The following is an 11,513-nucleotide window of genomic DNA, read 5'->3' as shown; positions in this document are numbered from 1 at the left end:
AGTTCCGATTTTGTGCTCTGCAGCTCTATCACTTGCCAGAAGCGCCCCCTCCCCCGCCGTCTATCCTCCCGAATATCGCCTCGGATTCACTTCTCCGCATGTCCTACCTTCCAGAAAGTGGTCGCTTTTCTGATGAGAGAGTTGCTCTTCTTTTCTTCGATCTCCTGTTGAGTTTGTAGGTGTTCAGAATGGTTTGATCCCTATCCAGCTGAATTCCTGAGAGGAGACGAAATCCAGGTCTCCTACTCCTCCGCCATCTTGCTCCGCCCCCCCCCCCCATGTTTTTCCTTTTCTTGGCAGAAGTTTTGGGCCCACTAATACTTCTTGGCATTGCTTAGCTCTGCTGGTGACACTGAGGAACAAAGTAACTTTTGTGTGCATCCTCCAAAAGAGGGGTAGAGGAGGAGACCAGAACCAGGATCCTTATGGGTGACCTGATTGGGGGTTAATGATTGTGAGGGTCTGGCAGGAGGGGGGTGGCAGCCAGAGAGTCTGGGATGACTGTAAGAGGAGATTCTAGAATCTTATTGAGGGAGTTGAGAAAGAAAAGAATCAACGTGGGCAGTGAGAGGCATTTGCACACAGTCCCAAAGAGGAAGGCAGATTGGAGTGCTTGGGGCTGGAACCTGGACAGTAACAGGAGAGGAACACCTTAGACCAAGAAACCATAGGCAGCCCAGGGGGCTGGGCTTGTTGAGGCAACCTAAGAGGGTTTCGATGTCCTCGGTTTAGGCCATAACTAGGGTCAGACATAGGGAGACTGTATCTAATAGCTGAGCTAGGATGAGAATTCAGGCTTCCTCAGCCCCATTTTTTTTTTTTAAATCTTTATTTATTTGACAGACAGAGACAGCGAGAGACGGAATATAAGGAGGGGGAGTGGGAGAGGGAGAAGCAAGCTCGTTGCTCAGCAGGGAGCCCGATGCGGGGCTCGATCCCAGGACCCTGGAATCATGACCTGAGCCGAAGGCAGACGCTTAATGACTGAGCCACCCAGGCGCCCCAACCCCATTTGGTTTTAATCACTTTCTGAATTCTGTACCATTCTCCCTCCCTAAGAATTTCAAGTAGCACTGCTGGCCATCATATCGTCAAACAATGGACAGTTTATTCCTCTGAATATTAATAATCAACAGGATAAAACCTACAGAACTCAGATCTGCTCCCCCTTGTACTATTAGGTTAATTCAGTCAGGTCATTTCCCGTTTACTAAATCATCCCACAGTAGGATGTTACTTAGTGTCATTATATCTGGATATGACTGTACTTATTTCCTCCAAAATAATTTTAGACAGAGGGTGATGCTGGAATCGTATGTCTTCATGATGATTAGTGACTACAGGGTACTTTTCTATTCATTACAGAACCATAAGATTTCAGAACTGGATGAAATTAATAAAAATCAGCTAGTAAAAGCACCTTCTTTTAATTAAAATAGAACTACCATGTGACCCAGCAATTCTACTTCTGGGTATTTATCCAAAGAAAACAGAAATACCAATTTGAAAAGATACATGCATGCCTAGGTTCGCTGCAGCATTATTTACAGTAGCCAAGATAATGGAAGCAACCTCGGTGTCCATCAACAGATGAATGGATAAAAAGAGGTGATATATATATATATATATATATATATATGTGTGTATATATATATATATACACACACACACACACACACACACAATGGAATATTACTCGGCCATAAAAAAGAATGAGATCTTGCCATTTGCAACACGGATGGACCTTGATGTTGTTATGTGAAGTGAAATAAGTCAGAGAGAGACAAATACCCTATGGTTTCACTTATATGTGCAATCTAAACAACAAATAAACCAAGCCAAACTCACAGATACAGAGAACAGATTGGTGGTTGCCATAGCGAAGGAGGGTTGGGGTGGTGGGCAAAGTGGGTGAAGGGGGTCAAGAGGTACAGACTTGCAGTTATAAAATAAATAAGTCATGGGGATGTACAGCATGGTGACTATAGTGGATAATGCTAGAGTGCACATTTAAAAGTTGCTCTTAGCAACTTGGTAGATCTTAAAAGTTATCAGAAGAAAAAAAATTTCGTGACTTTTTAAGGTGATGGATGACAGACTTACAGTGGTGATCATTTCACAAACATTTCACATGTCAAATCATTATGTTGTATACCTGAAACGAATTTAATGTTAAATGTCAAGTACACCTCAACTAAAAAAATACTTTTTTTATTAGAAGTGAAAACTAGAGTTCAGAGAGCTAATGGTGGGCAGATATGGGTCCTGTGTGGTCTTTGCAATTCTAAAATGTCATGGCTGTTGAATCACAGTTAGAAATGACAGCTAAAGACAGGTCGTCTTGGACAAATGTCTCATTGACAGTTGTCGTTCAGACTATAGAAACACGTGGGACATTTCAGGAAACGCTTCACAGTGATCGGTGTTTAAAAACTTTCTCATGAGAGCACACACATGCACCCATACACACACATACACACACGTACCCCACCCTCTTCTCCGGTTACATTTTACAGGGTCTGTGAGTGTGTTACACAACCAACAACCTCATGAATAAACTGCCACAACGTTTGCTCCTTTGAAAAACTGCTGAGACAGGGATAGGCCTGGAGTACAAGCCAGCCTCCATCTTCCCAGAGGACGACTCTCTGGCCCAGAGCACTCTTGGTCACTGCCCAGAGGCGTCCCCCTCGCCGGGCCGGCCCGAGAGTTGCTGGCGGGGGCGGGGGGGTTGCGGATGCAGTGGGCATAAGATTCCTGCCTGAGCAAACCTGCATCCCAGAGTGGAACAGAGCCGGCGGGGAGCTTCCTCTCCTCTCCCCTCTTCCTTCCTTCTCAGGAGCGTAGGCTGTGTAGCCACAAATGGTACACAACACCCATCAGGTTCTGTCATGACACGAACCTCTGAGTTTGCGAGGGCGGCTGTAACGGATGACCATAAACTCAGTGGCTTAAGACAACACAAATTTATTCTCTTACAGCTCTGGAGGCTCGAAGTCTGAAACCAAGGTGTCAGCAAGGCCACATTCCCCTCTAAGGCTCCGGGGAGGACCCTGGCTTGTGGGGGTGGCCAGCACTCCTTGGCATTCCCTGGCTTCCCATGGCCGCCTCACCTCTGCGGGTCTCTGTTTCCCAAGCCCTCTCCCCTTAGAAGGACGCCTGTCCTTGGATGGAGGGTGCACTGAATCCAGTAGCAACTCATCTTCACTTGATCACATCGGCAAAGACCCTATTCCCAACTAAGGCCACATTCACAGGTACCAGGGTTTAGGACTTCAACCTATCTTCCTGGGGACACCATCCAACCCAGAGCAAGCGCTCCTGCAACGGCTCGCTCTCCGCGCTGGTCTGTCCGCACCTGGCGAGTGCGCGGGCCTCACCCTTCGTGGTGTGCTCTCCGACCGAGCCAGGGTCGCAGGGCGAGCCCCGTGCTGTCCTCCAGGACGAGGAAACGCTCACAGCTCTTCGCTCACTCCCCTACCGTCCGAGGATTTCCTGCCACGGTAAGCCTCTCCTCCTCAGTTTTAACTCCTCATTCGATTCACATTCCCAAGGTTTGTTTTTCTATGTCTCTTCCTTACATCTTGGCTCCAACATGCATAATAAAGGAAGTGTGTTTGCAGCATTGGTTCAACCACCAGTGAAGCCTTTTCCGCCAGTTCCCCAAGGCCAACATGGAACTTAAACACAAACACCATCCTGAGACATTGCGAAATGAAGCAAAGAGGGAGCGGAGAGGTCATAAAATAGTTGACAGGAGCTACTGGTTTTTGAAGTACGCCTTAATTCCTAAAAGGTTTCAATTTCTTCTGTGTTCATTTTATATACATCATTACGGTTGTATCCTTCATGTAGTTGCTGAAATTGGGGATCATCTCCCTTTGCTTTTGGAGTGAATAGGATGCAGAGGTAATTTTCTCTTAACGTTAAATGCCAGCATTTGTGCAGAAGAGAGATTTCCACGGGGCTCCAAGGACACTTGACCGTTGATCAGTGTTGGCTCTGCTGCAGGCTAACTTTGGCTTCTCACGCAAAGGCCTAGTTGAGCAGCGTTTACCCAGAGGAAAGCCCAGCTGGAAGGAGCAGGATGACACGATGGAGGCTGTCACTCAAAGAGCTCCAGGTAGTCGGGCGGCTCGTCCTGCTGACCGCAGGGGTAGAGAAGGAGCTCTTTCCCCAGGGAAGTTATGGGTTCCTCCTGTGAATCAGAAGGCAGAGATCAGGCTGGGCTGTGGGTGGGCAGGTTGTTAAGAGAGTAGAAATAAGAACGTCATGCCCTTCCCTGCCTCCTCAGAGTACATAACTTCTTGTTTGCCCTTGATTTACGTGAAGCTTTATTGGTTTATGGCAATCTTAAAAGAGATTTTCTCATCTGCACATTGCCATATATTCTTTTTCCCTCCCGGGCTTGAGTTCTCACTAAGAGTGGTCTCAGGTGCGATCAGTGTGTGCACAGACTTTGAGCATCTCCTCCATTCTCTGCCCCAGCGCCTTCTCCCTATCTGAGGAGGAACTAGGTTCAATGATAAAGGAAATGTAATTTAGAATCCCGATTATCCGGAAGAATTATCAAAGACTAATCCCCCCGTTACTCATCTCAATCTTTCTTCTTGTAATTGCCTTTCAATGCTAAAGCTGCTGCAGGACAACCATTCACAGAGCAAATTCAGCCTGGACACCGGTTCACCTTGTGATAGTCCACCAGCGCTGCCAGGGTGGTGTGCCGCAGCCGGTCCACGCCCAGGAAGCTGTAGGAGTCCGTAGAGGCATCTATGAGGAAATGCTTACAGCCATCCTCAGACAGATAGGACAGGGCATAGCCTTTGATCCTTTCACTGACACGGATCAGAAAACTGCCCGGCACGCATGTGCTCAGAAGTTCATTTGCTCTCTTTAATGTCAGAATACCTGCAGGAAAGAAAAGCAGGTATTTCAGCCAAATCATTTCCAGAACTGTCTTCAGTTATATAGCTGCGTGGATAAAGTTTAGTAAAAAGTAAGAGCAACTTCCAGTCCATTTTGGACTTCTTCAGAATGCAGTACAGTATCACTCATCTGGTATTCGGTCACCAGGCAAGCGGGGTAGGTGACAACAGCCAATGGATAATATAAATGAGAGCGTCAGTGTTTAACCTTCAGAATACGTTTCCACCTGTGCACCCGGTTATAACACCACAGGTGTTAGGTGGCTTCTGAGTCTGGTAGGACCCTTTACAGGCATCCTGGAAGCGTTCGATCTGGGAGGGGACTGGAAGGTGTCCTCCTCGGTTTATTGATGAGGACTCTGTGGCCTGGAGCATGTTCCTACATGGTCTTAAACAGTGGTTCTCCACCAGGACAATGTCTGGAAATCTCTGGGAGACATTTTTGGTTGTCAGGGGCAACGGATCCTATGGGTATCTGGTGCATAGAGGCCAGGGATGCTGCTAAACATCCTACAGTGCGTAGGATAGCTTCGCACTACAAAGAATCATCCAGCCCCAATATCAGTAGTGCTGAGCTGAGGAGCCTGGTCTAGGAGTCAGCAAGTTAGTAAGAGAACCAGGAGGGACCCAGGTTTATAAGTCTTTCTACTGTAGTTACTCCTAAATGATGCTTCAGTGGCATTTAAAGGAATAAAAGTATATACACATATGTATATGTGGATATACATATGCTCATATATTTATATTTTTCTATATGTTTGTCTTCACATATATTCAAAATAAAGCTTCATTTATATGAAGTTTTATATGTATATATACTTTAGAGGCCTCATGAATTCATACTAATTCAGACCAGCCTTTTCCCCAACTAGTCCAAACTCATAAAGTTTGACTCATATTCCCAATTTCCCTTATTCCTATTGTAGTTCATCAGATGAATCAGTGATGTTGTGAGACATATGGAGAGTGCATAAACACATCTTGGAGAGATGGTGAAGTCATTCACCTAATCAGCGGGCTCGGATTTGGGAGGAGGAGCGGCATTCTCCCAGTGACCCCTTTCACCTCAGCAGATAGAAGCTCTTACTTCTGTTCCACTGTTAGCTCCATTGTGAAACTCTGTATCTTATTATTAGGGAACCTCCCAAAAAAACCCTCCTGGTGAAAAGGCAATGGATGGATTATTATAGCCCGTTAGTCTTGTTATTAGTAAAGTTAATTGAGAATTGAACCCTAATTATCCAGAGCATGACATCAAATAAAAGCATCGCTGCTTTCTGGGGCGCCTGGGTGGTGCAGTCGGTTGAGTGTCTCATTCTTGATTTCAGCTCAGGTCGTGATCTCAGGGTCATGAGATCGAGCCCCACACTGGACTCTGTGCTTAGTGTGGAATCTGCTTAAGATTCTCTCTCCCTCTCCCTCTGCCCCTACCGCCCTGCTCTACCACCTGCGCTCTCTCTCAAATAAATAAATCGTGTTTTTAAAAGCATCTCTCTTTTCTTTTTTGTAAGTAGACCTTTAATAAGGGGGGGGATTAAAAAATCGCCCATTCCCTCCTAGCCAAGACCAACCAACCAGCCCTCTGTCTTCTCTTCTCCCATGTACCTTTCAGGAGGCCCCAGAGCCTGCACCTCAGAGTCACAGTGCTCAACCCCCGTGAGGCTCAACCCCAGTGAAACACCGGGATAAGAACTGGGGGTGTTGCAAAGGCTTGGCAGATCCCCCCACTCACAGATAGGAAATATCCCTGAAACGGAAGAGTCATGGCCTCTCTTCTAGGGCCTCCAGCTCTACGGCATCGAGGCCCAGCAAGGTTACTGATGCCTGCGCATTATCTCTATCACCTCCGGTTACCTTTCTGCCCTTTCCTTGATGAGACCCGAGCCAATGGAAACTGCAGGCACCGCTGACAGTGAGCGAGGGTCAGCTGCGGCACTGTCCACTTCAGGTGCTCAAATGATGCCCCTGTAAGCTCCAACAGATACGGACTGCTGCTTCTGTTGGTCTAGTCTACCTTTTTAAACACACCTGATCCTACTGATAAATTACAGATGACAACCATAATCTGAAACAAGGCAACAGGTAACCAGCCTACCCAGGGACTAAACATGACTGAAGTTTCAAGACTCTGTATTTGATTGTCTATGAAACCAGGGATATTTTTCACGGACACTGAAACTACCCTTCAGAGGTGAGTGAAGGAGAAGCAGCATTCTGGAAAAAAGATTTCTCTCTCCTTCCAGACTTATCAACAACCTAACTCTGAAACTCCAAGTTACTTCAACAGATGGGATAGATGTTATAATTTATAACATCAGCATGTTATCCAGATGGATTTAGGTTCCTAAAATGAAAGCTATTCTGGAAAATTATAACTGAACCTGGGCTAAGTTAGGTTAAATTCCTCCTAAAATCAGGTCAGATAGTAGCTGTAAACCAAACTTCCCGAAAGCCTCTCAAACTGTAATTATTACCCATTACACACAGATCTCAGCACTGTGTAATCTCCAGAGACACCAGAACCCAATAAAATGATTTTGTGGCAAATCATAACGGAGACTCAAACACAACGGTTCTGAAGGCAGGTTCAGAAGTGAAGTGCTGTGGAGACCACGCTTTGTTCTTTTTGCTTTACAACAGGATTATCATTCCAGAAGAGCACACTCTTTTGGCTCATCTGATGATACTTGTCCATGTACAATTTGTCACGATTCCATCGAAGGAAGAGAGGCCTGGCTATGACTGCTGCCAAGCAGTGAGCTTTGTCTGCCTGCAGAGAGAGTCCCTGACTGCAAAGGCCGAATCCAGTGTCTGATATTAATCGCTGTGAACTTGGGCAATCTCCTTACCCTGGTGCATGACTCTAAGAATTCTGAAGCAGTGGCCTTCATCCAGCTCCCTAAGGGCAGGGATGCCTCCAGGCGACCTCCCTCTGACCAGCTCTCTTAACACATACTCTAAGCCTGTGTGAGTGCACAACAGGATTTCTGTGCTAGTGATGAGGGGTAAATAAAAAGCTCTCTTTTATTTCGTCAATTTTTGAAACGAGCCAGATCCTCCCCCAGCCCCGCTCTATTTTAAGCGGAATCCAGGCAGCAGTGCCAGAACAACTACAGTCCAGAAGGAAGCAGATGTCACTGCATGAGGTCACACTGGACTGCTTCTGGCTCTTGAAGAGCCCGGGGCAGAGCTGGCTACAACCCCTGGGAGCCTGACCACCCAGCCTGGAGGTTCACAACAGCAGGAGTTGAGAGGGAGCAGGGAGAAATGTCCCACTCCTTTCTCTGCACGATGCCAGGGCACGCACCAGGACAGTGCTATCCAACAGAATTTTCTGTGGCAATGGAAATGCCTGGGCTGGCCATGTGGAGGCCATTAGCCACATGTGGCTATTGAGGACCTGAAATGTAGCTAGTGTTACTGAGGGACTCAACCTTTAGTTTTATTTAATTTTAATTAGTTTTGGTGTAAAGAGCCACATATGTGGAGTGGCTACCATATTGGCCAACACAGCTTTAAACCCCACTGGAGTGAAAGGAGAGCTCCATGACAGGCCCAGAAGGACTATTTTTTTTGCACAAAAGACCCTAAGACACTTGAAATAACTCAGAAACCCTAGCATGGCCCTCACTGGAAATCCAAGTGGCAGCAACAACCCTACAGAAGGAGGGCAGGTCAGTGGGATGCCCTTCTTCACAGCTTCCTTCTGGAAAATGCCTATTCATTCTCCAAGATGCAACTCAATAGCATGAAGCTTTCTGAGCAGTAAGTCAAGGTTCCTCTGCACCTGCTGAGCACCTGTTCCCACCTCCCCCTGAGACTCCCCTGGTCTATCCAGGGTCTCCCCTAGCTCCCCCTCCATCCTGGCATGTACCATCCACAGCTCCATCGGAGTACTCACAGCACATTCTACTCTGTCTCTCCCTGCCCCACGTCCTTGTGATCTCGGAGAGAGCAAACACCACATCTTACTTATTTTCACACTCTTGGCACCTGCCACTTACAAGATGCCCAGAAAAGGTCTGACGAGTAATTCTGTCTTATAATGGGTCCAGAAACTTTCTTCTCTGGGACACTTCTATGCAGCCATTGCCTCTAGTCTGAGCATTGTTATGTATAGGGACAAGGGATGCACCACTAACTTTGTTTATATGTGTACATCTGTATGGCCTACGTCCAGAATCTGGAAAGTATGTGTTTAAAAACCAAATGAAAGGTAACCAAATAATAGTAGCATATGGAGTTCTTAATGTTTGCCTGGCACTCCTCAAACAGTGCCTTACTTCATTTAATTCTCAGAGCAGCCTGACAAGCAGGTACCATTCCTACTCTCAAATCTCAGATGAGCAAAACCTGCATCAGAGAGAGTTCATAATGTGCTTCAGGTCACTTAGGCAGGCCAGGAGAAGCACTGGTCTTGAACCCAGGCAGTCTGACCCCAGAGTCCAGGCTCTCACCAGCTCAACCAGAATGCTACCCCTGTGCTAGCATTTTGCATTGCTCAGCGTGCGTCCATTTGCTATTTCATTTAATTCCCAAACAACTCAACACAAACAGAACTGGTATTATTACCATCACCATACAGATGGGAAAACTGAAGAATAGGTATATGCCCAAGGTTATAGGATTAGTTAGTGATGGTTTCAGGTCTCTTGTCTCTCACTCAAATATTTTGTTTTTTAACCCCCATTGGGCTCATGAAATTTTCCTGAAATTGGCTGAAATTAAACCATGAATATTTATTTCACAAAGAGGTGTTCATTTCTAACCTGGGCAACATAGAGCAGGGAGGCGAGGGGGGGAGGGGCGGGGGGAGAATCCCGAAGCAGAGTCCCAGTTCAGCGTGGAGCCTGATGCAGGGCTTGATCCCAGGACCCCGATATCATGACCTGAGCCAAAATCAAGAGTTGGACGCTCAACTGACTGAGCCACCCAGGCACCCCTGACCCAGGCAACATAAAGAAGATGCATTTGTCAGTGATGACTTAAGTACAGTCATCTGGATGTAGAATTGATGCATCCGTGACCTCTGCCACCTCCCCTAAGCTCAGAATTCCTGTTGCCGGGGACTGAAAAGCCCCAGAGTACAGCAGGCTTCAGCATTCCCCGTGACCACACCTCGGGTCTGCTGAGAGCTGCCTGGGGGCTGCCCTTCCAGAGCTCTGCCAAGAAGCTCTCATTCCTTCTTTTGTCATCTGTCCTATATTCTCTGCTTCTTGGGCTGCCCAGAATACCCTGCAGGGAGGAAATAGCACTAAGATAACTTTCATGAAGGAACTCATCTCCGCTGTTAAGGTGACCTCAAAGTCCCACACTGCAAAGTGCCTAGATAAGGGGTGAATAAAAGAAAAAACTGAGTTTTAGAAGAACTTCTTTCCAAGTAGCAACCCTGCCAAATGCAAAGTGTACAGAGGTCTTAAACTTGGACAAGGGCTCTATATTTTCCCACTTTAGCTCCCTTCTTCTTTATGCTTCCTTTAACCCTGTCAGTATTTAAAGGAAGTATTTTCAGAGGGGCTCTGAGACCCTTGCTAGATCCTCTATCTAGAGGGAGATACACTGTGGTGTCAAGCCCTCAGGTCTCAGGCCCCTTGGGAGGAGGAAAAATAGAGCTCTCAAAATATTATTCATAATGTTTCCTTAATAATTCAAGAATTAAAATTACATCATTTGCTCTTTCTTCACTACCGTAATGGCTAACACTTACTAATTAGGGCTTCCTGTGTGTCACACTCAGCTCTAAGTACTTCACATATATTAACTCATGAATCTTTTGAACGATTCTGTGAGGCAGGTAATATCATTGTCTGCGGTATACAGATGAGCGACAAAAGTTCATAAGTCATGTGACTTGCCTAAGGCTGCACAGCTGGTTGGTGGGGGCTGGGATTTGGCCCCAGAGATGTGCTCTTGACGGCCACACTCTACTGCCTCCTTTCCCAGCATAAAGAAGGAGTGTCCAAATATTATAATCAGACCATGTGATGACAAAGAAAACTCTGGCAACAAAAGCACGGATTAAAAGTACTTCTCTAAATACCAGAATCCCCCTTTCCATAAAAGATCTGAAGTCAGACCCCCAAAGCAGGTGACTCTCTTTTGCCCCTCACCCACCCAGTCCCCCTTTCCTTGCCTGCGAGGTCCTTCTGGGTGTCTCCAAGAACACAGTGTAAAGTACAAGACTGGAGCCCTGGGCATCGGTAATGGCAAGCGTGGGGCTCCCGGGCACACGCAGGCCATGACATGCAGTGACTGGCAGCATTAGGGGGAAGACTCAAGGGCATCATTTAAAAAACTCAAGTAAGCAAGGCCTTTGGGGTTAATGGACTATTCCCAACATTAATGAAAATACATACTAACATTTTTGCAGCCAGTTTGCTATGCTGGGTAGTATGAGAAAAGTCAGGGTCTTCCCAAAAAACCCCACAATAATGCATGGTATGTGCTGCAGAAAAGCTAGCCCTTTTCAAGACTGAATGAATGTACATAGCTTTACCCTCTTTATGTTTCCTCTTCAGTTACTTTGGGAATATGATCCAATACTAGGCAGTCAGATAGAACTACGGAGAATAATTCCAAGGGCTCTGA

The 11,513-nt window shown here is 46.4% G+C and overlaps 1 protein-coding gene across 2 annotated transcripts in view; it reads right to left on the bottom strand.

Annotated features, from left to right (window-relative positions):
• Positions 1-2,746: 2,746 nt before the first annotated feature.
• Positions 2,747-11,513, bottom strand: part of SH2D4A (SH2 domain containing 4A) — a 65,225-nt gene continuing 56,458 nt past the window's right edge. Inside the window, exons 8-9 of one of the 2 annotated variants that reach the window (XM_035003895.1) lie at positions 4,688-4,908; positions 2,747-4,198 (exon numbers count right to left, since the gene is read on the bottom strand). In XM_035003895.1, coding sequence (XP_034859786.1) covers positions 4,106-4,198; positions 4,688-4,908 — 314 coding nt within the window. In that variant the 3' untranslated portion in view covers positions 2,747-4,105. The remainder of the gene's footprint in view (positions 4,199-4,687; positions 4,909-11,513) is intronic. The other variant, XM_035003896.1, reaches the window with a different exon arrangement.

The sequence above is a fragment of the Mirounga leonina genome, unplaced genomic scaffold, assembly GCF_011800145.1.
Source record: "Mirounga leonina isolate KUSES-001 unplaced genomic scaffold, KU_Mleo_1.0 Mir_128, whole genome shotgun sequence".
NCBI classification, from domain to species: domain Eukaryota; kingdom Metazoa; phylum Chordata; class Mammalia; order Carnivora; family Phocidae; genus Mirounga; species Mirounga leonina.
The sequence above is the reverse complement of the archived record's forward strand: the minus strand, read 5'-3'. Positions and strand labels throughout refer to the sequence as shown.